At 38.6% G+C, this 27,889-nt stretch overlaps 1 protein-coding gene across 1 annotated transcript; it reads right to left on the bottom strand.

The window, feature by feature from the left end:
- Window positions 1-797: 797 nt before the first annotated feature.
- On the bottom strand, window positions 798-27,725 carry LOC131226078 (uncharacterized). The gene is made up of 4 exons (XM_058221755.1): window positions 27,274-27,725; window positions 9,874-10,019; window positions 1,434-1,552; window positions 798-1,328 (listed from the first exon to the last, which is right to left on the bottom strand). The coding sequence occupies exons 1-4, from the start codon at window positions 27,486-27,488 to the stop codon at window positions 1,227-1,229; spliced, it is 582 nt and encodes a 193-aa protein (XP_058077738.1). The 5' UTR covers window positions 27,489-27,725; the 3' UTR covers window positions 798-1,226.
- Between the last annotated feature and the right edge of the window lie 164 nt (window positions 27,726-27,889).

Here is a 27,889-nt window from a genome sequence, read left to right as displayed (position 1 = left end):
ATCTTTGTTGGATTCCTCGAGAACTTATCTGGCAAAATATGTCGTTATTCGACTACGTAACAAATGTGACAAATTCATCTGCCAAATATATCATTACTTGGAACTTTCCAGCAACACTGGCCCACAACATTAATGGGCCAATCTCAAGTACACTCAAATAGGCAATTTAAGAAGAAGCAGAAGAAGAAAAAAACCAATCTTCCCACACCATTCTAGGAAAGGTTATTACTAATATAATTGTCTAATAATATTGCTAAAGATTAAATAACACTACCAAATGAAGCAGCTCATCCATGAAGTGTGAATTTTCCCAATTTAATCTCATGAATTCTCACTGATGCTCAAGGCACAAGAAACTGTTATCAAACACAAGCTGACATGCAGATCCATGGACTAAAATGTTCAGTATTCCATAAACAAAATGCAACTAATATCCACAGAATCCTTTCAATTCTTTTTACTAAATAAAAAATACTGTAGAATCCAAATTTCCATTTCCAAGCTAATCCACGAAAAAAACAGTGAAATCAATGTCTCCCAAAGAAGTCGAAGATAAATCAATTCCTACCACTGAAAGGAAATAAAGCAACCATTTAACTGTCGACCTTTTTACATTTGTACATGAATCCATGGAAAACTTCATAGCAAATCAAACTTGGATTTCCCTACGGAATAAACATTTTCCGTTTCGTGTTAATTCTGTCCGTTTTCCATATAGATGAAATGGTTTACAAAAGCCAACACTCACTTAAATACCTGCTGAAAGTTTCAAGCTTCGAACGATAAAAAAAAGGGGAAACTGAAACATTGAGCTGACATCACTGAATAATGATATCACAAAGGCTTGTTTACTCACAAAGGATAGGGCCTCAGATGAGAATGATTGGCAAAACACAATTTTTGCAATGCCAACGCCCGGACACGGAATCCAATCCACACGGCTTACTGTAAGTGGCCAGTTATCCCGTCTATATGTCCAACCTGTTTATTTCTACACAGATTCAAGAACAAACATCATAATGAAATATCCCTGCAATTTCACTACTTTTGTACATCTGACTTGTTGATTGGCCATGACCAAGGCATGCCTTCACTTCAACGCTCTAAGGAAACAACTGATGCCAAGTGCCTTCTCTTAAGTTACATAACAAGAAATCAGACAACACCAGAGAATAAATTATGGATGAAATGAGAAATCATGCCTAATGAACTTAATGGTGAGATTTTCAATAGAAGGAGATGTTGTATAAGAGCTTTCGTCTGTGTTGTCTCTCGAATGCAGCGACAATGTCATCGATTGCATCCTCCCAAGACTCGGCTGCTTCAAGCTGTGCAATAGAAGGTTTAAATATGATCAACACATGTGCACACTCATACATATCATGGTTGTTAAATGAATCAGAGATACTACTAAGTAGCGACGATCCACCCACCTCCTGGCATAAATCAAGTGCAAGCCTTGCTCCCACAGCTGCCTCTTCATGGTTATCTTTTACATCCAAATTGATCGCTAATACACTTTTCATCAGCACATGCTCCCGATTGTTTAGATCTGCACATTTATTTTTTACACATTCATAAGCAAACAACTGCTTAAAAGAAGCGTAAAAATGTAAAAGAAGAGTTCTTGTGATCAGTGTTCTAAGTATCGCTAATACACTTTTCATGAGCACATGCTCCCGATTGTTTAGATCTGCACATTTATTTTTTACACATTCATAAGCAAACAACTGCTTAAAAGAAGGGTAAAAATGTAAAAGAAGAGTTCTTGTGATCAGTGATCTAAGTATCGGTATCGCTACAAGTTTTGCTAGCCAGAGATACGGAAAGAATATTGATATCGCTGAGAATATCGCTGATAACCGAAAATGCGGGGAAACATGGGGAAAGCCGTGGAATTTTTGAGTGAAACTTTAGGAGAGGTTAAAATACACATATTTGCATATTCAGGAATTTATTTTTTTATTTATGTTTTTTTATAAATTTAAAAAAAAAAAAAAAAAAAAAAAGGAGCAAAAAGAACGTACACATAATAAGTTTCTATTTAAAGGGGGCCTAAAAGCATGTGCTATCATAAGAAACCAGTCTAACCATCCATCCATCCAACCATCCCTGTGGTTTTGATATCGCCCATGTTGCAATAATGATAATCTCGTGATATGATCGATATTATCATCGACAATTTGAACACTGCATACAACCATGCGCTTGTAATTTTTTTTTGAAATGGATACAGATTTTTGGTGATTTCAATACATTGGTGATATTATCGAAATATTGCTGATACACTGGTAATAAAAGCGACACCTGGAATTTACACAATTGAAAATATTTTTGATACAAGCGATACATCGGCGACACTTAACAACACATCGCCGATACCTGGAATTTCTGAGACTATCAGTGTTATTGGTATCGCTACCTGCTATCGGTATTGCCGAACTGGAGATATAGAGCGGGGATATTTCGATAATATTGGGGATATTCCAAACAATGCTTGTGATATTCTTTTGCATTTTATTCATTTTCCTTTTTTCCAAGAGCAAATATCAATTAAGTGAATGCAAAAACAATCTGATGATTTAGTGAGACAATTGCCTTTCTGTATGCTAATCATTGCTCAGTAAATTCCCATCAGCGGAATGCTATTGTTGGCCTTGCGTCAAAGTGCACCAGACAAACGCCTCACATGCACCGTAAAGTCTCAGCTAAGGTGGATGGGTGTGGTAGTTGAATGTTGCCAAGCCTAAAATCAAGCTGACAATCATCAAGCAATCAAGATTGTCATGAATGTCAACCATTGGCTATCCTTTTTCCTAGCCATCCATTCACACATACACATGTAGCCCAGCTGCTGATTGGACCAGCAGAACTTGGGCCAAGGAAAATTCAAAGAATCACCATGGGCCCTGCTAGATGAGTGTCCGGGATCTCACATGCAGGTGCTATGTCAGTACATTAGTGTGCTTGTGTTGGAACATGCAAATGCATGGCTGCAAAGTGACATTCCACTTCCTAGAATGGTTCATGACATGGTTCATAGGGTTCATTCCTATAGCCCAGTTTCACCCTCAGCAAGCATGACTGTACATAGACTATAAACATAAAAATCATGTGTAGGGACTACAGTACCCTTCGAACAGTTTTAACCAAAGAACATTTTAAGAATAACAATATCATAGAATAAACACAAGATTACTGATTGCAATTTATTGCACCAGCATTCAAGTTGGCAAATTGCTGTCTAACATCCAACTTGCTGAACAGATGTCGCTCCCGTGAATCTTGCATGCACGATTGGTATTGATTAGCTATTTTATGGTACTTCATTAATGAAGAAGGGGTGAAACAATGCCACCTACAAGATTATCACTGAAGTTTTGGCAACTCAGATGAACAGGGTGCTTATCAATTATTTCTCCATTTCAAACAGCATCTATCATGGGAAATTTATTGCTGATGGCCTGTTCATCACCCAAGAACTCAAAACTGACATAGATGACTCTTTCAAGTGTCGACTGGCCTCTTCTTTTTCTTCGTTTTTTGAGAAGTAATGATAAGCTTTTGTGAAAAGGAATGATCACCCCAATCATGCTTCTGAATATCAGTATAGAGGGTTGTATTGGCCTGGATGAAAAACAATATGATATAGGCATCGCATGTCAGTATCCAGCTCATATTTAAAACTGCATTGGGCTGTATCGGTCAACTTTTTTATGCTCAAGTATTAGGGAAAATATTAGAAAAGGGGAAAATTGATATATTCAAGAATGTATCTTTCATTTCTTTTGTATTTTGGACATGTGCATAATGGAGTATCTTACCATTCATTGATAATAATGTTATTTGTTGGCTTCGCCTGTTGTAAGTCAACCAAATGGTCCCCAATTGAACACAAATCAAGCATGATTTGGTGAATATTTAGAGCCCATTTTTTTTGAAACTATGATGATATTTCATTAACAAGCCGAAGCCAAAATATACAAATTTACAAAAATACAGATGAAAGTGACCAAAAAAATCAGCCAAATATGCATTCTACTCTTCCACCCATTCCTTTACATTGAGAATAGCCCTTCTAAAGACTTCTATTGCTCCTCTCTTTTTATCCCTGAAGCATCGTTCATTTCTTTCCCACCATAGAGCCCATATAATCACTAACAAGCTTAATCTCCACATCCTTTGCCCAACTTTCCCTATCTCCCCACCATGCCAAGATAGTAGGAATTTGTCTACCGATTTGGGGAGACCCATAGAACCTGGAACAATTGAAGTAGATGACCCCACACCTCCCTTGAAATAGACAGTGAATAAACATGTGATCCACAGTTTCTGCATCTATTAAGCACATCAGATATATGTTTGGAAGGACCATCTTCTTTTTGCATAGATTGCCGATAGTAAGCACTTTATTCCTCCCAACCAACCTACCAAAAGCCGCCACCTTCAAAGGAGTTCCATAGCGCCAAAGAGAGGTCGTTGCGTAAACCCCTTCGCTTCTCTCATTTTCAGCCAAAAGCCGACAGAGAGATCTAACTGAGAAAGAACCAGACTTATCTTTTAATCACTTTATGGAATCTGAGTTTGAGAACACAGGGGAGACCTTTCCTAAAAGTTGAAGTAATTGCACCAATTCTTCAATCTCCTCTTCGCCAAGATTTCTTCTAAAGGTAGGAGCCCATATTATTTCCTTACCCCTGACTGCAAAATAATAGCTCACCTTCACCCCCTCTTCCCTTGCTAACCCTCCTAAAGATGGAAACCTATCCCTCAACTTTGTGTTTCCAACCCATCTATCCTCCCAAAACTTTATTCTATTAGCAATCCCCAAAGAGAAACCTATACCCTCCCATACTCTCCTTCATGGATGCCACCGATTTCCACAAAAAAAAAAAAAGAAGATGATCTATACAAAGAGGATGCCTTAGTCCACCACCCCCTTCCTCTACCCCGTACTTTCTTGCTATGACCTCTCTCCACTTAGCTTCCCTCTCCTCCAAGCCCATTTCCTTAGTGGCACTACATTCATCTCCTCTAGCTGCCTAAACCCTGCACTTTCTCTCTGCATATTGGACATGTGTATAATGGTGTATGAGACCATTTGTTGATAATAATGTTGTTTGCCACTTTGGCCTACTGAAAGTCAACCAAATGGGCCCTAATTGAACACATATCAAGCATCACTTTGTGACTGTTTAGAGTTTATTATATTGAAGTACATCAAAAAGAAAATGAAAACTGGAAAGAAAAAAGAGACAGTTTATCTTCTTTTTCTTTTTTCTGATTTTTCTCATTGTCCATTCCACATCCTCAAATCTTTTGTTTTGATCCTCAAAATAGGCTTAGAGATCTAGTATAAAATGACTTTCTAAGCTTCCTCTATGGATGAAATGAAAAAGAAAAGGAAAATAAGAGAAAATTGGAAAAAAAAATAAAAAATCATAAATGTGCCTTTATGGCCATATTTCCCTGTATCGGTGCGTATAGAGCCCCGGCATGGGCCAATACAACCCATTTATTTTAGGGCTGGCCATTTCAGCCTTGTATTGCTTATCATGTCAGGCCAATATGGATATGATATAGCTGCATCGTCCAATACAATACCAATATTCAAACATAGTCCCAATGCAAAAGACTAGACAGCCCAGGCACCGTTATCCAAACAATGACATCCAAAAGATTTAGGCTATGAAACCAAGGACAACTTGACTCTCTCAAACACCTCTTCAAGGCTACTTCATAGATTGAGGAAGGATCTATTATTCCGTTCTGCCCATATCGACTATTAAGTCCACAAAAAGCGAAAGATGCCACAAAACCTTGCCTTAAGATCACGATAGCCTTCATGCCAGGCCAGAAAAAAAGTTTCAAAGAGGCATCCCCCAAGAGGCAAATCGTGGAAAGGAAACAGCAGTCTCATTAGCTGTGTATTTGTTTAAAAATTTTCTCAAAGCAAGCTATTTCAGATGCGCAGTTCTTGAATATGGCAAGTTGGGCATCAAAGAAATGGAAGGCGGGCATTTCCATTGGGTACCAAGACATTGGGGAGGCATGAATACTCCTGGCTAGCGGCACAGACACAGAATACACTAAATGGGGGAAAAATCATGTTTTAGGAGAGTGATAAATTGAATTCAGGAACAAACATATCTGCGGTGCCTGGAAGATTGATTTAGTGGGATGCTGAGGCAGTAAAAATTACAAGAAAGCCAGGGGATGTCCACGTTCCAAATCAATGTTGTTGTTTGTAGGGATGCAGCGGATATTATTGTTGTGAACCAAGGAACAAAAGGGAGCTCATGGAATAGGCCGTAATTCTAGGCAGTGGAAGAATTGATGGGAGTGGGCTTGGGACGCTTCCCACACAGGATGAAGGGTAGAAATATGGAAATGACAGATTACAAACCTCTCTTTACCCATCAATTATGAGAGAAGTGTGGAGGGAGAAGCACAGGTTGGAAATGAAGTAAAAGTGTTGACGTAGGGAGGGGCGTGATGAGGTCAATCACCGTCTTCCTTAGGGGATATCTACTCCAAATCTACGGAGCACTCTAGACTCCTCACAGAGCTTCCTCGAATCCACGAGGGATAAAAGTAGAAATAATTTCTAATAAATTCGAAATAAATTGATTGATAATTGTCTAATGTGTATGTGTCCCCGTTACACCATTAATAAAGAAAAAAAAAAACACTATACCAAAATTTGCAATTACCAAAAATAGCAAAATTCTAACTCTAATAAAAATCCTAATTCTAGTAAAGCTCTTCCAAAGCCTAATTTCTAAAAATAAAAATTCCAAATAAACTTTTGCTAGAAGAGTCCTAGCATGATTACAAGTCATTTCTAAAAAAGAACTAAATCTAAAACTCTAAAAATAAGGAAATATTTTTAAAAAATCGGAATTACTAAAATGAGTAATTTTTCCTTAAAATTTCGTTTTTGAGTTGAGAGCATGCATTTTCTGGCGAAACGGGCAGACGTGACCCACCTTGTGGGTCGGTTCACCCCAGATGGCCCGTTACAGTACAAATTGATAGGTTGTGCACACCGTAATGATACCCAGATCAAAAGTTATGGCCAATTTATGGTTTCACCTTCTTTTGGTCCAACCATGCTAGGAATGTATCTATGCCACGTCCCACATTAAGTGCTCAACAAAGAATGTTTCTTTGCAAATCAGAGGTTGGAGTAGACCGAAAACAGGGGCTATATTAGGCAGAAGGAAAAAAAAGAAGATCTTATTAATCAAAGAAACTGAGTGTGAATGAGGCCTGTGTGAGATACTTATGGGGCATGAAGGAATGTGGCTGATCTTCGAATCCATTCAGAGGTAGGTGAGTGGGGCTACAGATAATTTGGAATGAGAACTTGCTTATTGGAGAAGTTGGGGTGAGGGGGGCTTATACTTTGTCATTTCAGTTTGCTAAGACCGAAAACAGGGGCTATATTAGGCAGAAGGAAAAAACAAGATCTTATTAATCAAAGAAATTGAGTGTGAACGAGGCCTGTGTGAGATACTTATGGGGCATGAAGGAATGTGGCTGATCTTCAAATCCATTTAGAGGTAAGTGAGTGGGGCTGCTGGTAATTTGGAATGAGAACTTGCTTATTGGAGAAGTTGGGGTGAGGGGTGCTTATACTTTGTCATTTCAGTTTGCCATTGAGGAATGGCAGCTTCAAATGGATGCTTTCAAATACTTATGCGCCTAATCGTAACTGCAATTGGGGGGGGGGGGGGCGGCGCTGATGGTGGCTCCAATGTTATACAGTATCCTATGGCAAAATCTAGAGGACCGAGGATTACATTGTGTATGCATTGATTTTCGTGAGTGATTGGTAGGCCTGATTTACTCGCTTTTATTTGGGAGGAGCTTCTTATGCTTGACCGAGCAATTGGGAGAATCTGGTTACGTGTCGATTGGATAGATTTCTGATTTCTAAAGGTTGGGAGATGTGAGCTGATGGCATGTTTGTGAGGTCCTTGCCAGTTCAAGATCGAAAACACGTGGTTAGGCAATTCTAATTTTCATAGCAAAGAAGGCATCTTGTGGAAATCACAATAAGTTAATGGTTAGGCCTGCTCCAAATTCCTTCACCAACTCCAATGCGTAACATTAAAATTCAAACAGTGGAACAAGGAATGCTTCAGAACCATCAAAGAGAAGTGATCTGAAACCCAAAATGAAATCGAGATAACCTTCGAGCCACTAAGAGGTTAGACTTGAAAAGGGTGTTCAAGGAGGTGTTAACAGCATTGCCCTGGAGACGAAAGTAAAGGGTGCTGAAGGAGAGGGATAAATGTACTGCTCTTTCCCAAGTGTGTCTAATGCAATAATATCTAATGAGATAAATAAGACGGCATAGGAGGAGAGCTATATAAAAATCTAGAAGAAATCAAGAAAGCTGAATTCGAATTCTATAGAAAGCTCAACTCCAAAGCAATGTTGCATCATTCAAATTTAGATGGTCTTTGCTTCAATTCAACTTGTTCCAAAAAAGCTTAATGGATGGAGAGGGAGTTTGCAAAAGTGGAAGTCTAGAAGGTCATGCTCGAAAGCTCGGTTAGGATGGGCTCCCCTTCGCTTTTTATCAGGAAAACTGGAGCTTGATTAAAGAAGACCTTACAGAAGCCATGAGAGAGTTTCATGCTAGCATGATACTTAGCAAGGGATGAATTTGACATTCATTACTCTGATTCCAAAGAGAGACGATACTTCCGATTTGAAGGACTTCCAACCAATACCTTTACAAGATTGTTACTAAAATGTTAGTGAATAGGTTTTGAAGTTGCTAACCTTGGCTCATTTCTCCATTTCAAGGGACCCTCATCAAGGATGGGAAAAATCTCTATGGAGATTTTTTATTATTTTTATTTTTTCTGTTGCTGAGAAAGTAATGGAAATTTTTATTAACAACAGAGATTAAACCAAGGGCATGTAATTCATGATATGAAAAGCTGAAAGACCCACAATAGCTGAGACCAAGACTGTCGGAATGATTCCCAACCCAGACTCTCCCTACCGTAGGCAATACATGCTAAAACTCAGGAAAAACTCCAATTATTATTCCAAAGATATCATAATGGGCTGTTACAACTTACAAGCAAGGGTGCATTTATATAGACCTTTGACAGCGAAAAGAAAAAACTAATATAATAGGAAATGACTAAAATACCAGTGAATCCCATATACAAACCTTATGTAAATTGACCATAATTTACTCAAACAGTAGCGAAATTGCATAATCTTGGGCTCGTTTGAAAGCTAAATCCATGGGCTTTCAAAGGGGACTAATCCCATGTCATCTTAACATTGTTTGATGCCCCACAAGTGTCCCACTAAACAAGTGACGACACGAAAGAAAGCTTATTGAACAAGACATGACTCAATCTAACCTTAACAACTAATTGACATAAATAAATCCTATGGACTTGACAACCATTCAATTGATTACATTGGACTCACAGTGTAATCTGACCATTTATCGTAACAGACTATGATTAGACCATAGATTTGGTCTAAAACATTTTTTTGAGAGGTTAACTGGAATTTTAGTAAGGAGCCGCCAAAAGGCGGAAAAGAATCATCAATCAAGACAATCTGAAAAGTTGGATTGGTTAGATCTTTGATCAGCCAGATGGTATGGACTTTTGGTTGCATCAATGGACTTATAACAATATATGGTCCACCCACAAAAAGGTTAATGGTTTGATCAACATCACAGTTTCCTGCAGCAGCACAAGTTATAGAAAGAATGCAACCATATAGTTGGCTATTCAATGGAACATAAATACTAGAATATATTATAAAAATAAAACTATCCAACAAAAAATGGGAAAACATATATACTGATGAAACTGTACGCATATTAACCTTCAATGACCATGTCAAAAACCTTTTCTTCAAATGAAAACACCACGTCAAAGGCACCATCAGAAGCATTATCTTGCCATCGCTGAGGTGCAGTTTTGACAGTTGAATTCCTTTTAAGCATTGGCAAAATGCCATTGCGTCTATATCTGTTCTAGTGCTAAGGACGCACTCTGCTTATAATCCCAGAATGTGGTAAAAATGCAATACCGATCACCAATCGAACAATTGCCAAACAAAAACATGGCTCACAGTATTATAGAAATCTGACAAGATGTAATAAAAGAAATAAACATATCAAAGAGACTGCTAAGAGATGGCTATCTTCTTAGCGAATATCATTCACAATGATCCAATACAAGTTAGGCAGCCTCTAATAAACAACAGAAAAGGCCATGGTAGGAGGCCCACAGTTGTATCCTAGTAATCCTTAGATTACAATCTTAAAAAGCAATAACGCGTTTGCTTTGTTTCTAATGGAATTTATTGATCCCGCCAAAAAAATAATGCAAAGGAATATCATTTCCAACCATTAATATGTCCCTAGCCAGTTTTGAATGCTAAGGTTTCTACCTGTACAGTGAATTTGCCAATTTTCCTACACGTACAGTGAATTCACCACTCCTTCCATCCTTCTTTCTCTATTAAATAGAGCACCAGTTGCATAAATTACATTAATCAAGTTAGATAGGACATGTGGACATGACACAATGCATGTGTATGTAAAAACAAACACTTCTGACATGTCCCAATAACCTTCCATGAGAAACAATATGGTAGCCATATGACACTATTTGAGAACTTTCACTTTCACAGGTAATGTTTGTTAGAGTTTTGTATTATTCCAAATTGAGGAAGTTATCAAAGGAGAAGAAAGCAAACAATATATTTACAGCATCCATACGTTTTACAAGGAACAAATAAAGTTTTCAGTTTCTTTATTCCTTTGATCTGCAATGGGTTTGACTTTAGGGCTGTGATCCTCACTTTATTAGACATGCAACTCTTCTAATTTGGTGGTGAGACTCCACCATTTATCCCTTTCATCTTCTTCTTCCTACATTTCTTCTTGTTCATTCTCTGCTGTTCTCCATCTTATGAAAATTATTTCCGATTGTGCGGACAGTATCTGAAAAGAACTAAACTCTATTTTCAAATTCTATTACAACCATTCCACTTCATCTATTGTTTGCAAGGTCAAACAAATGTCACTACAGGTCTCTGTCACATGGCAAGTGTGCATAAGGCAAAGCTATGCACTTTTAATGTTGCATCCAGATGGTGGATGGTTCGTCCCAGGCACGAGTGCACAGTAGAACCCACATGTGATGAGTTCTTTTGTGCATCATTCGTCACCTATTGCTTACCCAAATATGCAAGTTATTCAAAATTAAGCACAAGTATGGCAAACATGATTTACTTCAGTTGACAAGAAATGTTAATACCTGTTAGTGGTAGACTGTTTTCATTTATAGTTTTAGCTTTCCATAAAAGATATTAAGCCACAGATACTAAGCAATCTGATGAGTTAGATCAATGAGAAAGACTGCTCTAGGGATAGGAAGAGAGGTTAGAGATCTCTGAGGAAGATGATCTACAAAGACCAGACAATTGTCCATCAAAACTGAGTCAAACATAAAAATAGATCAACTCAATGTTGCAAACTTCTTTACTTCCACCACAAATGAAACCCTTAATTTGACCGAGACTGAAACTCAAATGAGCAAGATCTTGCCATTCTTTTGTGACATATATCCAAGATCACGGATTGTTATCTTTTGGTTTAAAATAAGATAACGGATAATTCATTTATGAAACATATGGTAATGGAATTTTTTAGATGAAGGTAGTTTATCATACCCTGTGTTTTAAACAGTGCCCATAGCACAGCAACAACGCTACATGGCGCACCAAAATAGCATAACACCATGTAGCGCATGCTATTTTGGGTGTAGCGTACGCTATACACTGTAGCTTATGGCATAGGTAGCATATGCTACCATGAAAGAGTGTTTTATACCTAAAAACTTAGAAGGTTTTATGTTGCAACCAATGTTTCAAATAGCACCTGTAGTGTACGCCACGTAGTGTAGCGTGGCCGTAGCGCTACGTAGCGTCCCAAATAGCGTAACACTAAACCTACATAGCGCGTAGCGTAAGCTACAATGTATTTTTTTACTATTTTAGTTTTTTATTATTTTTTCATGTTTTCTTTGTTTCTAATGTTAAGGAATGTGACACTTGTATTGTACTTGATACTTTTAACCCATGGGATTTTTATTTCTTTTCATAATTGTGACTCGTGGTTTCAATTAGACATTATTAATTAAAGTGGTTGGCTTAGAAAGTTGTTGATGTGATAATTATTTGATTTGGCTTAGATATGTGGATTGGCTTTTGATAAATGATAACTAATAACTTTTTGAACATGCTTATAATTGATAAAATGAATCATCTTTTAGGCATTTTTACATTTTTTCCCTTTTTTTCACTATTTATTATATTTGTCCTATTTTTAAATTAGGAAATAGAAGTATTGTGTAGCTTACGCTACACGCTACGTATTTACGCTACACGCTATAGAGGGTTGAGCGCTACGCATCACGCTACCGTTATTTAAAACACTGGTTGCAACTTGAAAACTGGTGGTAATGGAAAATTCATTTACGAAATATATGGCAATGGATTCTTTTAGATGAAGGTAGTTTACCATATCGTGTTTTAGATAGCCCCCGTAGCACGGCTACAACGCTATGTGGCGCACCAAAATAGCATAACACCTTGTAGCACATGCTATTGTGGGTGTAGCATACACTATACACTATGTAGCTTATGATGTAGGTAGCATATGCTACCGTGGAAGTGTGCTTTAAACCTTAAAACTTGGAAGGTTTTATGTTGTAATACTTTTATGTTAGTTAAGCACAATTTGAAAAATGGTGCTGACTCATTCTCCTCACACATGGCATTGATGTACAACTCTGCAGATTGCAGAGCATCCACAATGGGGTCCCTATTGGGGATGGAACGTATCTCTACAATCATACGTATCAAGCAATCGTAAGAACTCCACCAAGTGTACAATTGAAGAGTTGCAACTAATTTTAAACGGTGTAAAACTAAAATAGATGTCTCATTTGCAGTTTGCAGATGATACTATTTTGTTTTGCAAAGCTAAAGATTCTATGGTGGCCAATTTGAGGGCCTTTGCCTGCTGGTGTGAGATGGTCATTGGGCTGAATATCAATCTTTCCAAGTCTGAGATTCTTGGGATTCACACCTCTCAAGAAGAGTTTTCCTCCCTTGTTGAGATTTTTGGTAGCAAGACGTGGGCCTTTCCTTCCTCTTATCTTGGTTTGCTATTATATTTAGGCAAACCTAGGGTCATTTATGGGATAAAATTGTGGAGAGGATGGAACGGAAGCTTAGCCCCTAGAAGAGTAGATTACTCTCTTTAATGGGTAGGCTCACCCTTATCAAATCTTCTCAATCCAATTTGCCTCTCTAATCCATGTCCTTATTTAGATGCCCTAAGGCGGTGCTCGAGTGTATTGATAGGCTTAGGTGAGATTTTCTTTGGCAAGGTGGAACCTCCAATTGTAAATTTCGTCTCCTAAATTGGAAAGATAATTTTCGTTCGTTTAATGAAGGGGGAGTTGGGATCAAGAGGCTTGATCTTGTTAACTTTGCTCTTTTGGGCAAATGCATGGTGTGTTGTAGAGGCCATTACGTAAAGGTAACGGTGGTATCTGTTACACGTCACGTGATGCAGACACCAGACCATTCAAAGTATATCAACGTTAAAGGCATGCGTTACTCGTGTCAATGTGATTAGATGATGGGTACGGGTCGGGTCTCTAGAGGTTGAAGACCTTACACGTGTATTCATGACATGTGTAAGCTGCTTGAAGAAGATATTTGGACCGTTGGATTGAGACAATGGTATTATCGGACCGTTGCATTATGACGATGGTGTAAGCGTACCGTTGGATTGTGAGGATGGCGTAATCAAATTGTTGGATCGCCACCGCCCACTTTCATTGTGTTATCATTGGACATCTTGAATTTGAGTTTATCTTATGAATATTTTATTTATTTGAATTTTAAGACAGTGTGAGCACAATTTTTTTAAACTTTTTTAGTGGGGGTATTTTGGTCATTTAGTGTAATTACGAATTTATAAGGGTATTTTGCCCTAAACCTAAGAATGTTATGTTATATTTATAAAAAGAAAGAGAGCTTTTGCTTCTCTAAGACCAGACGATTCCGTCTTCGACTTCCAGTAATTAGAAGAGGGTGTGAAGTCCAAGGAAGTGATTTCTCATCTTCTCTTTTCTCAAGGTATTCTCTACTTTAAACCTCTTTTCTTCTAAATTCTTTGGATCTAGAAGTCGATCCTCTTTTTCTTTTTTCTTTTTCTTCTCAATTCAAATCATTAAATCTTGGAAGATTTTCAGCTCCACATTTACATATTTTGATCTCCTTCAGATCCCATCACCCAAGGCCTTAGATTTGAAGAACTATCAATTTTTCTGAATTTTCGAGATTTTCCAATCGAGAAAATTCTTATTTCCTGGATTAGAAAATCCACTTGGATTAGAATTTTCTGAATTGGGAAATCTAGAAAATTAAGAAAAATTGATGGTTCTTCAAATCTAAGGCCTCGGGTGATGGGATTTGAAGAAAACCAGAATATGTAAATGTGGAGCTGAAAATTTTCCAAGATCTAATGATTTGGATTGAGAAGAAAAAAAAAAAAAGAGGATGGACTTCTAAATCTAAAGAATTTAGAAGAAGAGATTTAAAGAAGAGAATACCTTGAGAAAAGAAAGAATGAGAGAGAAGGAGAAGATGAGAAATCACTTCTCTGGGCCTCACGCCCTCTTTTAATCACTGGAAGTCGAAGACAGAATCGTCCGGTCTTGAAGAAACAAAAGCTCATTTTCTTTTCATAAACATAACATATCATTCTTAAGTTTATAGCAAAATACCCTTATAAATTTATAATTACATTAAACAACAAAAATATCTCCACTAAAAAAAGTTTCAAAAAAAAAATTGCACAAAAATTTATGCGTAGTCTCAAAACTCAAATAAATAAAATATTCATAAGCTAAACTCAAATCTAAGATGCACAATGAGCCCCAATTATAGTGCAATGAAAGTGGGTTGCGACAATCGAACGGTCCGATCATACCAACGTCGCAATCCAATGGTCCAAATATCTCCTTCAAGCAACTTACACATGTTGCGAACACATGTGTAAGGTCTTCAACCTCTAAAGACTCGACCCGTACCCATCATCTAACCACATTAACATGGGTAACGCACGCCTCCTGCGTTGATATATTTTGAATGGTCTAATGTCCGCATCAACTCCTCTCGGCTGAGAGGAGCTCGACTCTGATGAGATAAAACTCCTATGCCTTTTTAACAAATCTGGATCTAGCCCTTGCAACTCCACTTCTGTCAACCATGTACAGTCGGATGATGGTCTGTTCTTCCACTTCACCAAGTACCTCTGAAATCTATCGTCTCGAGTGGAAACAATTTGCTCATCCACGATTCCTTCAATTTCTTCTCTTTTCTCAGGTATAGTAGGCATAGGTGGTGTAGGTTAGGAAGAAAATTCAGAAATTGGCCAATGATTTGGAGCAAAATTAGGGTATATGGGATGGGTACAAGGCATTAGGTCCTCCATATTGAATGTTGAACTAATCCCTATGCGAGGTGGAAGATCTATCACATACGCATTGGATCCAATCATTTTTAGAATCTTAAATGGTCTAGCACTGCGTGTTTCTAACTTCTTAACGGTACCTTACGGGAACCGTTCTGGGCTTATCTTAACCATTACATAATCATCCTCATTAAACTCTTGAATTCTACAATGTAAGTCAGCTAAAATTTTGTATTGTTCATTACTAGCGTTTATCCGCCTCCTAATCTCTGCATGCAACTCATGAATGTGATGAAAAAATGCATCGGCTGACTCTGAGAGCCTTTGGTGACTGATATAGGTAACAAATCTGTGGGCAATATAGGTTTGAAACCACTAACAATCTCGAATGGACTCATCCCCGTAGACCTATTAACTGAATTGTTATATGCAAACTCGGCGACATGCAGGACTAAGTCTCAAGTTTTAATGTATTCACCCACTAAACATCGTACTATATTTCCGAGACTTCGATTCACAACCTCGGTTTGGCCATCAGTTTGAGAATGGTAGGCAGATGAGAATTGGAGTGTCGTGCCCATCATGTGCCATAATGTCTTCCAAAAATAACTAGTAAACTGGACATCCCTGTCAGATACTATGGTCTTAGGTAAACCATGTAATTGAACCACCCCCTCAAAGAAAATCTTAACTATGTTAGACGCATCTGAGGTTTTTGAACACGGAAGAGAGTGGGCCATTTTTTAGAAAGTCCACGACCACAAAAATGGAATTATGCTTTTTAATTGTCTTGGGAAGCCCAAGCATGAAATCCATACTGATGTCTTGCCACAGTGCACGGGGCACTGGCAATGCGTGTACAATCCAGTATTGTGCTTCTTCTGTTTTGCCAGTTGACATGTTCAACATTGCCCTAAAATTTTGGCTACGTCTTGCTTGAGACTTGGCCAATAAAATCAATCTTCCACTAGCACGATGGTCTTATCTCGAATAAAATGGTCAGCTATGCCTCCGGCATGAAGCTCCTAAACGAGGAAATCCCGGAGGGAAGTGCGAGGAATACAAAGTCAGTCTCCTTTAAAAAGGAAGCCATCTTTGAGCACGAACTCACCCGAACTATGCTTGTCACTTAAGAGTGACGCGTATGTTCCCCTAAAATCTAGACACATAGGATACTCGTCTTTCAATTGCTCAAACCCGACAACCTCTACACTTAAGGAGTTGAGCAATGTCACTCTCCTACTAAGGGCATCAGCTGGTTTGTTCTCGATCCTAACTTTATGTTTCAGGACAAATGAATATTCTTGAAGAAACGCTACCCACTTAGCATGCCTTGCGTAGAGCTTTTTTTGGGAATTTAAATATCTAAAAACCTCGGGATTAGAAAACAAGACAAATTCTTGCGGTAAAAGATAATGACGCTAATGACGTAGCGACTGCACTACTGCATAAAACTCTTTATCATAAGTGGAATACCTTTATTTCACCTCATTTAGTTTCTCACTGAAATAGGCAACTGGATAACACCATTTTGGCTTAGTACTCCTATACTTACGCCTGAAGCATCACATGCTACTTAAAAGACTTTAGAAAAATATGGAAGACGCATGACGGGAGTCTCTATCATCTTGCCCTTAATACCTTTGAACACCTAAACTGCGGCCTTAGACTATATGAACTCTCCCGTTTAAATGCAATCAATAATGGAAGCCATAATAATGCTAAATCCTCAAATGAACCGATGATAAAATGTGGCTAAGCCATGAAAGCTTCTCACATTATGTATGTTCCGCGGTTCAGGCCAGTCAACTATGGCCTTGACTTTTTCTGGATTCGCTCACATCCCTATAGACGACACTATGAACCCTAAGAAGACAATCCCTTTAGACATGAACAAACATTTCTTAAGGTTCACACATAACCTCTTTGCCCTAAAGACACTACAGACCTGCCTGAAGTAGTCGAGATGCAGCTCTTTAGTGGTACTATATATGTGTGTCATCAAAATAAACTACTAAGAACTTCCCTATAAAGGGTCCCAAAACCTGGGTTATCACAGGCACAAAAGTACTGGGTGCATTAGTCAAGCCAAAGGACATGACCAACCACTCGTACAACCTATCCTTCGTCTTGAGAATTGTCTTCCACTCATCTCCTGGGCGTACGCGTACCTAGTGATACCCGCTCTTGAGGTATATCTTGGAAAAAATGGACGACCTGGCCATCATGTCTAACATATCATTAAGCCTCGGTATCGGAAACATATACTTGATCATGATTTTATAAATGGCCCTACTGTCCACACACATCCACCATGTACCATCTTTCTTAGGTGTTAATAGTGCTGGTACGACACACAGACTCGTGCTCTCCCAGATGAAACCCTTTCGCAGGAGCTCATCTACCTGTCTCTTCAACTCTACATGCTTTGCAAGGTTCATCCTGTAACGAGGAAGTTTTGGTAAAGTAGACCCCGAGACGAGATCAATGGCATGTTGGATATCCGCATAGGTGGAAGCTCATCTGGTAAATCCTCAGGGAATACATCGTTGTACTCCTCTAGAACCAGGGTCACCTCAGGGGGTAACTCTACATAAACCTCAGGTGTAAGTTCACTAGCAATTAGGGCGTACATCATCGAATCATTCTCAGCCTCCTTCTCAAACTCTTTTGCATTTATGATATGTAGAGACTTCGGATTGGATTTCATCTCTTCTTTTCTTGACTCACTCATCTTCACATCCCTAGCCTTGCCTGTGGGGCTCTTGGGTGGCAACAGATTAATCTTGATTTTCTTGCCCTCATGCTTGAATGCACACACATTCAAGCGACCAAAAATCATGATATCTCTATCATATAACCACGGCCTCCCGAGAATGATGTGGGCTACATCCATAGGCGGAACATCACACCACAACATGTCTTTATATGAACCGATCTGGATGGGGACTAAACACTGTTAGGACATGGGCATAGAAGATGTGTCAACCCAAGAAACCTTATAGGGTTGAAGGTGTGGGACGGGCTTCAAACCCAAATGAGTGACCGTGGTAGTTGAGACCACGTTGGTGCAACTACCACTATCCATGATGACTTTGCAATTTTTGTCACCGCTTTTGATAAACATGTAGAAAATTGTGCCTTTACGCCAATCATCTCTCATTGGCCTGCGTTAAAGCACATCTAACTATGGCTAGTGGTGCAGCCTCTGGTTCTTCTTCTTCATAATTTCTAGCACCTATCTCTGGGTGATATTCCTCAACTTCATAATCACCCATGTCATCCACATTTTCATTTGACTCATCTATGACTAATGCTTTCCCGCGAGTCTTTGTCGTGCATTGGTATGCGAAATGACATGTATCTCCACACTCATAACATCTCAAGTGACTACCACTGCCAGGATTGACAACAAGGACACCTTTGCCCTTACCATCCTTAGGCAGTGCACTAGCCTGCGCCCCAGGTTGACTTCCAACATTAGGTTGGTTCCTTGAAAACCGGATTTAACATCAGAGTCTCAGGACTCAAAGCATCTTGTGACAGGAGACTTTAGGTAATGCTCTAACTCTTGTACAACTTGGTATGCCTGATCCAAGTCACTCACTGTATGGGTCATAAGCTCACACTGCAGATCCATGCGAAGACCCACCTTGAAACACGCCAACGTCATTAAGGGATCCTCCTGAATATCACATCGCATCATGTACTCCTCAAATTTTACGGTGTAATTTGCAACCGACATAGATCCTTGGCGCAATGCTCACTACTAGTGTAGGAGCTTTTGACGATAAGAGAGGAAGATATTATTCCCTTAATAGCTCCTTCGTCTCTACCCAATGCGCAACCAGGACACGTCTTAATCTCTCGATCCTACACTCCGTATTTGTACAAAACAATTTAGATTGACTCACAAGCTTCATCTTTGCAAACCACACTAGTCAGTTCTCAGACATCTCATACCATTCGAAATAATGGTCCATGTTCGCTAACCAATTAAGGAATACTTTTGGGTCCAGGCGCCCATCAAAACTAGGAGCATCTACTTTAACACTCTTTAAGATCCTCTCATCAGCATCATAACGGTCTTGATACTCAACTGCAGGTTACGGATTTCGCGCTCCTCTACAGCCTACCCCTTGGCCACGTGCTCCACGACCTCTACCACGATTTCCTACTCGTTCCTTGACTACTCCTAACTGAGATTGTTCATCCGCTCCAATGTTGGAGATTTCTCTTAGGGACGCTTCTATTTGATCCATACGGGTATTCGTGTTCCTAGATTGCGCCTCAATGACAGCCAAATGTCGGTTAATTACGTTCATTCATCATCTCAGTCAACTGCTCCATGTTCAAGATTGGGTGTAGACCAAACCCTTTACCAGTCTAAGTGGGCATACACTATAAGACTCAACTTAGGTTTCCTAAAACAGACTCTAGGAGACTATTTTGACACAAGACTATCGACACCGATGATCCTAACCTTTAGAATGATGCAAATGTGAAAATTTTCAGATTTGGACTCTAAATATGATGCAAATATAAAAATTTTATATCTAGATCTATATGATATGCATGAAATACTAGAAAAATAAAAATACAGACCCTAGATAACTCGATCTAAGACGACCCAATGCAAGAACCTAGTCTTTCATATAAAAAATTGGTGTAGGACGGCTTAATCCAACCTTAAATGAATGTGATATCTGAAAGTGGCAAATTTATGCAAAAAATAAATTAAAAAAAATGAAGGTGGTATTTGAAAGGGGCAGATTTATGCAAGCATTGACAATAAAATTCAGCGTTATACATCATAAACCAAAAAGGAAATAAGGAGCATTAAGCAATGATCATGGCCATCCATCACAAACATGTTGTATTGAATCTTAAAATCTGAATATAGTCGGATCCGGCGAAAGATAGGACTTTCGTCTTGCAATGGGTCAGTCTAACGATCAAAGTGGATTTTTTAATCAAGGAAATATGAATTTTTTGGATTGGAAAATCTGGAAAATTCAGAAAAATTGACGGTTCTTCAAATCTAAGGCCTTGGGTGATGGGATTTGAAGAAGATCAAAATATGCAAATGTGGGGGCCGAAAATCTTCCAAGATCTAATGATTTGGATTGAGAAGAAAAAGGATCGGCTTCTAGATCTAGAGAATTTAGAAGAACAGGAACAAAAAATGTTTGAAGAAGAGAATACCTTGAAAAAGAAAGAAGGAGAGAGAGGGAGAAGATGAGAAATCACTTCCCTGGGCCTCACATCATCTTCCAATCACTGGCAGTCGAAGACGGAATTGTCCAATCTTGAAGAAGAAAAAACTTTCTCTCTTTTCATAAACATAACATAGCATTCTTAGGTTTAGGGCAAAATACCCTTATAAATTCTTAATTACACTAAATGACCAAAATACTCCTACTAAGATAATTGTGCACGTACTGTCTCAAAACTCAAATAAATAAAATATTTATAAGATAAACTCAAATCCAAGATTACCAATGGGCCCCAATGATAACGCAATAAAAGTGGGTTGCGACGATCTAACGATCCGATCACACCATCGTCGCAATCCAACAGTCTAAATATCTCCTTCAAGCAACTCACACATGTCACGAACACATGTGTAAGGTCTTCAACCTCTAGAGACCTAACCCGTATCCGTTGTCTAACCACATTGACACGGGTAATGCACACCTCCTACGTTGATGTACTTTGATTGGTTTGGTGTCCGCATCAATGACTATTCTTCTCATGTATCTTATGGTACTCTACCGAAAGTTGCTACTTTCGCCTGGTTAGTTGGGAGAAAAAGGATGTTGACAATCAACAATCTCCAAAAAAGGGCAACGGTGCTCCCAAATACTTGCATCCTATGCCTCAGTGCAGAAGAGTTGGTGGAACATCTTTTTATTCATTGCTCCTTTTCAAGGATCGTGACCTATTCCAACCTTCGGGTGTTATGCCTAAGTTGATCACAGTGTTGTCATGTGCGATCGCATATGCGAATATGTGATCGCATATGCACATATTTGAGGGGTGATCGCATATGCGGCAGTGGCATATGCGATCCCTGCACATATGCGATCGCATATGCCACATGTGGCAGCATATGCGATGTATGCGATCGCATACTGCATATGCGATCACATAATGGCCAACAGTCAGATTTCTGACCGTTTTTTAACCCTTTTTTTTGTAATTCGGATTTTTTCTCTATAAATATGCATTCTGAGCATTCCTACATGCAAAAAAAGCTCAAACTCTCTCTCTCTCTATTCTCTATTTCTCTTACTAAATCCTCTCTTACATATTTCTAATTCCAACTTCTAAGTACTCTACAATACAATCTACATTCTACATCCACTCCTCTCCATCCATATCCTATTTCCATATTTCTTTTCTTCTTTCTTTTTTTTTCAACTTTCAAGAATCAAGGAAGGGTACAAGAATCAAGAATCCAAGATACATCATACATCATACCATCCATATTCAAGAATCAAGATTCAAGAGTCAAGAGACTCCTCAATCCTCTCCAATCTCCATCCACTAAGTTTTTTGAGTTCTAACTTCTAAGTTTCTAATTCTAACAACTTCTTTCTACCATTTTATTTTTTTTTTGTTAATTGATTTGTTACTTTGTTAGTTGTTCGTTGTTAGTTGTTACAACTTACAACTTACAAGTTACAAGTTTGAAGTTACAACTTACAAGTGACAAGTTACTTACATCTTCCAAGTTACAACTTACAAGTTACAAGTACAAGTTACAACAAGAATTCAAGAATCAAGAATCAATCAATACTCAAGTGAAGGGGCAAAGGTGAAGAGAAGAGAAGTAGACAACTTAGACAAGAATTTGGAAGTTGAAAGTTGGAAGTTGGGAACCTCTTTTAGATTTGTAATTTTAATTTTATTTGTATGTAAATCTCTCTCTCTCTCTCTCTCTCTCTCTCTACAAGTGTAACTCAACTCTCTTTTTCTCATTTTCTTTTCCCTCTTCTTCTCCCTTTCTACAAGTCTAAGTGTGTAACTCAACTCTCTCTCTCCCTCTTCTTCTCCCTTTCTAGTTTCTACAAGTGTAAGTGTGTAAGTGTGTGTGTGTAAGTGTAACTCTCTCTCTCTCTCTCTCTCTCTCTCTCTCTCTCTCTCTCCCCCCCCCCCCCCCCATCTCTTTAGGCTCTTTAGTCTTTACTCTTACTTACTCTCTTAGATCTACTTCTTTCTTACTTAGTTCTTCTTCTTAGTCTCTTACTTTACTTTAAGTTTTCTTTTTATTTGTAGTTTACTTTCTAGTTTCTAGTTAGTAGCTAGCTAGTTACTTTTTAGTGCTAATACATACACCACCATCTATCATCATAATGTCTTCTTCCCAATCTTCCTCTTTGAAGCCTAAGTCAAATGACCCGGGTTGGAAGTATGGGCACTACCGTAGTGCTACCAAAAAGACTCACATAGTATGTGAGTTATGTGGGTGTGTGAGTTTCGGTAGCATTGCAAGGCACAAGCAACACCTTGCACATTTACCGGGGTCAAATGCAAAAGCATGCGACAAAATTACTCCAGAAATCCGAAAGGAGATCGTGAAGTATATGGAAAAACAATCAAGAAAGAAATGCGATAGTGTCCTACGTCAGGAGGAATATATGGAACAAAATATATATGAAGATATAAATGTACTTAATGTAGATGAAGCTAGTCCCACTACCCCTACTTCGACAGGCCGGTCTAGACCACAAGCACAACCATCAAAAAGAGCCCGAGGGCATGGGCCCATAGATAGATGGTGTAGACCACACCCCGAGGATGTGGGCGACCAAAGGGGTAGAGGGAAAGGGCCGGCTCAAACAACTTTAGAGAACCGATATAAACAAAAAGATAGGAAAACCACAATTCAATATATTGCTAAGTGGTTTTACCAAAGCTTCAAAGTAATGATTGAGGCTATAGGTCAATTTGGACCTGGGCTTAAACCTCCTTCATATCATAAAATGAGGGAGACATGCCTAAAAACTAAAGTTGAATATACACAATCCTTCATAACTAAATATAGGGAATTATGGAAAATATATAGTTGTTCACTAATGGTCGATGGATGGACTGATAGATCCGGTCGGTCTCTCATTAACTTTTTTGTAAATTGTCCAGCTGGGACAATGTTCTTTAAGTCAGTGGATGCGTCGGGCCATTCACACACAGGAGAATATTTGTTTAACTTACTAGATAGTGTAGTTGAAGAAATAGGTGAGGACTACGTTGTACAAGTAATTACAGATAAGGCAGCCTCGTATGTAATGGCCGGTCGTCTTCTTATGGAAAAGAGGCGACGTTTAATTTGGACCCCCTGTGTGGCCCATTGTATTGATCTTATGTTAGAAGATATGGGTAGATTATTTATAAATGTGATTGCAAGGGCTAGAAGAATCACGGTCTTTATGTACAAACACGTCTTTCTTCTCAGTCGAATGAGAAAACACATTGGGGGTAACTTGCTACGTCCAGCAGTAACCCGTTTCGCTACAGCCTTTTTAACACTATAAAGGCTACATGCAAAGAAATCAGAACTTAGAAACTTTATAGTGTCGGCCGATTTTACAAGTGAGCCTTGGTCAAAGAAGGCTAAAGGAAACGGGTTCAACAAACAATTCTTTCTCAAAGTTTTTGGACTCAAGTGGTAACGGCGCTAAAATCATTTGAGCCCTTAGTCATTGTATTGCGATTGGTGGATGGGGATGAAAAGCCCGCAATGGGCTACATATATGATGCGATGGAGAGGGCGAAAAATAAGATCATGGACCATTTTAACTATAGAGACCATGATTACAAGCCAATTTTAAATATTATAGATAGAAGATGGGGCAGCCAAATGTCATCCCCATTGTATTCGGCTGCTTACATCCTTAACCCAGCTTATTTATTCGCTTCTGCTGATCCAACTGAAGCATTAACTATGCATATAGTTGGATTTATTGATGTCTTGGAAAGAATGATTCCAGTTAGAGGAGAATAGGACAAGATCTCAACTTTGTTGGACTTCTACACAAAAAGTAAAGGGATATTCTCAAGGGATATCGTAATAAGACATTGGACAATGAAATTACCCAATAAGTACTTCTATGAATGAATATTAGTGTACTGTCAACTGTGTACTGAACTCTTACAAAAAGTTTTTCTACAAAGTGTCTTTAAGAGACTAAGACTAACCTATACTTAAACTCTTTTTCTCAGCTGACTGGTGGGCTGCCTATGGAGTGGACCTAAACACGAAGGATCCAACTCTAAAGAAGCTGGCTATAAAGATTCTTGGACTCACGTATTTTGTTAGTGGTTGCGAGTGCAATTGAAGCACGTTCGAGGCAGTAAGTTTAGACCATTTAGTAATTGTTTTATTTTTTTGTAAACTTTAATTTTTTATTGGCCTAAGGCCCTAAGCTAAATTAATTACCTAAATAGCTAATGTCAAATGCACTTTCTTTCTTGCAGATTCATACCCAAAAAAGGAATCGCCTTCAGCAAAAAAATCTCAACGACTTGGTTTTCGTTCAATACAATAAAAAATTGCGAGAACAATTCCAAAGTAGGAAAGAAAAGCCCGATTTCTTTGACCCTATCTGCTGAGATGAGTTGGATGCAGATAACGAGTGACTCGTAGAGACGGAAGACCAGACCCAGTATTTGCTGGAGAGGAGCTAACATGGGCACAAGTTGAAGATGCCGCATATGGATCGACACCTGGTGAAGGTAGTAGTACCACTCGAAGGCAAAGGACGGGGGGAGCCGAGGGGCGAGTAGTAGCCGTCAACCCGTTGATGAGATTGAGGAGATTGAAGAAGGAGAAGGTGATAATGATGATCAAGCTGAAGATCATCCACCATTGGATGTTGATGAAGTATTAGTACGTACAAATGATGAAGAAACGGAAGAAGAAGAAGTGTATGTGGAAGAAGGAGATGACTCGAATGATGATGGTGGTGGTGGTGGTGGTGGTGGTGGATCTGGTGGTGATGTGCCACAATGGATACTAGATCAATGTATATGATTAATGATTACTGATTAGATAAATAAAATAATAAATACATAACTTCTTAATTTTGTTTAATGCTTGTCTCATAAGTCATAAGTCTAAGTGTGTTGATGTTGATGTTGTTGATTGTTGATACTTGATAACTTGATATATTATGTATTGTATCATGTACATGAATGTTGAATATGGATATTTGATATTTGATATTTCATATTTGTTATTGTTAAATGTAAAATGTTAATTGTTAAGATTTAAGAAGTTAACTATATTGTAATTTGTAAATGTATCATTATCAATTATCATAATTCATATGTATGTAATTGGTTGGTTTTATTTTATTTTTTTTACTTAAATTAAATGTATTTCATGACTCGATGACATATAATAATTTATTTTGATTTTTCTGATTTTTTTTTTGAATTTTTTCTGATTTTTTTGATTTTTTTAAATTTTTTGAAAAAACGCGAAAAAAATAAAAAAAATATGTGACCGCATATGCGATTGTGCGATCGCATATGCGCACACGCATATGCAATTGCACAGGATCGCATATGCTATTTGACAACATTGGTTGATCATTGCTCTGTTTTGGTCACGGCATCGCGATTTAGGTGGTTGCTTCTCCTCCCGAAAATGGATGCTTGCACTTTTGGCTTCAGTTTGGTCACTGCAGTTGGAGAGAAAAGCCATGTTCTCTAGAATTAGTGCAGTCCTTCGAGTGAGGTGATCAATGGGGTGTTTGCATTGATATTTGAGTGGACTCATTGGTATTGTGTGGAGTTCGGGTTTAGGGCTTTGTACTTTTCCTTCCTTTGGTTGTTTGTTTCTTTGGGTTTTTTTTTTTCCCTTTTGCCTTGAATAATCTTCTTTTCTTTCCTAGCCTTTGGCCCTAATAAATTGTTTCATCTTTAAAAACAAAATTATAAAGATAAAAAATAAAAAAAAACTAAAACTAAAAGTATGATAACACATAAAAGCAAAGACCTTTTGACTTCCCTCTTTCAAAAGCAATATTCCCTCTATCACTGAAAACCCTATTCCTCTTTCTAAAGCCGTCTTTCAATTCTTTCAATCCACAGAATCATAGAAGACAAAAATTTAGGGAATCAATTGGCACGATGAGAATCTCTTCGCTAAATTTTGAGGAGCATTGGAGCCCAAACAAAGAAGAAGATCGATTTCCCCCTTTAACATTAGTATGGTAGTGGAGGAGCTCAAGTTTTTCATTTTTTAAATAAATTGATTTAAAGCTAAAGAGATGTAAGTTCTTCCCTTAATCTTCAATAATGAATTTCACACACACATTAAGAAAAAAAATTGGGCCACACACACACATACACATATAAAGAAAAAAAGAAAAGAAATTGGGCCCTTTTCTTGTGCACGTGTGTGGAGTGTGCACGCGTGGGATGGGATGCAATTGCATCACCCCCATGAAGATCACCTAGTACGGAAAATTGGGCAGGTCTAAGTCATCAGACGGCCCACATTATCCAAAAAACAGGAGAAAGGCTATATAAAACCTGCCAAAAGCCCAATTCAGCATAGTCATGTCGCCCGCAAGATGATCAGACCAGCCTCATCTTTTGTGATAGGTGAATTCACAGTAGAGCCCACCTTCTGCACGGGCAGGATGACGTGACACGTGAGCGATGCTTGAATCACGAAGAAGAGGAAAGTGAGGAGAAGGAGAGGAGGATACAGTTCGGGGTCCTTGCGGCGGAGATCGTCCAACATCTGTTTGTAAGGAGTGCCGAAATCGTAGACGTTGGGCTCTCGGAGAGACGGGCCAGGGAGCTTGACGTGGGCCCCAGTGCCGTAGGAGGAGACATCGAAGCCGTGGCGTTTGAGGAGGGAATGTGCTTCCATGCTTCGGTTCTGGTTGGATGAACAGACCATCGCATGCCGCAATTTCATCCTTCTTCTTTCTTCTACTAAATCCAACGGTGGAGATTTGAGAATGCTATCTTCTATATATCAATGCAAGAACCAAAAAAGGGAGAGAGAGAAAAAAAACCCTAATTCAGATATAGTGTAGGTTTTGAAAAGATAGGAAGATTAGGGAGAGAACAAAAAAAAAAAAGCCCTAATTCAGATATAGTATGGGGTTTTGAAAAGACTGGAAGATTTCTTCGATTCTCTCTGGAGAAGGACGATGAATGAAGATGGGTTTTGTCAGGGTTTTCGAAGAAGGCAATTATTTGATACTCTGGCGGGTTGTAATGGTTGATGAGCGGGCAATCACAGCTAATCTTAATTTTGGGATCCACCTCTGATTCACGGACGCTTGTTGCGGTCGGCCGTGATCAAGTTTTTGC

This window comes from Magnolia sinica, chromosome 14 (genome assembly GCF_029962835.1).
Source record: "Magnolia sinica isolate HGM2019 chromosome 14, MsV1, whole genome shotgun sequence".
NCBI lineage: Eukaryota > Viridiplantae > Streptophyta > Magnoliopsida > Magnoliales > Magnoliaceae > Magnolia > Magnolia sinica.
The sequence above is the reverse complement of the archived record's forward strand: the minus strand, read 5'-3'. Positions and strand labels throughout refer to the sequence as shown.

What these genes read in the sequence shown, in the direction of transcription:
- LOC131226078 (XM_058221755.1), bottom strand. Translation starts at nt 27,488, where the DNA reads ATGAAATTGCGGCATGCGATGGTCTGTTCATCCAACCAGAACCGAAGC. An exon ending in TTTTGACATGGTCATTGAAG is followed by an intron (nt 1,553 to 9,873) that starts GTTAATATGCGT and finishes ATAAATGTGCAG; the next exon opens with ATCTAAACAATCGGGAGCAT. An exon ending in CACTTGATTTATGCCAGGAG is followed by an intron (nt 1,329 to 1,433) that starts GTGGGTGGATCG and finishes TCTATTGCACAG; the next exon opens with CTTGAAGCAGCCGAGTCTTG.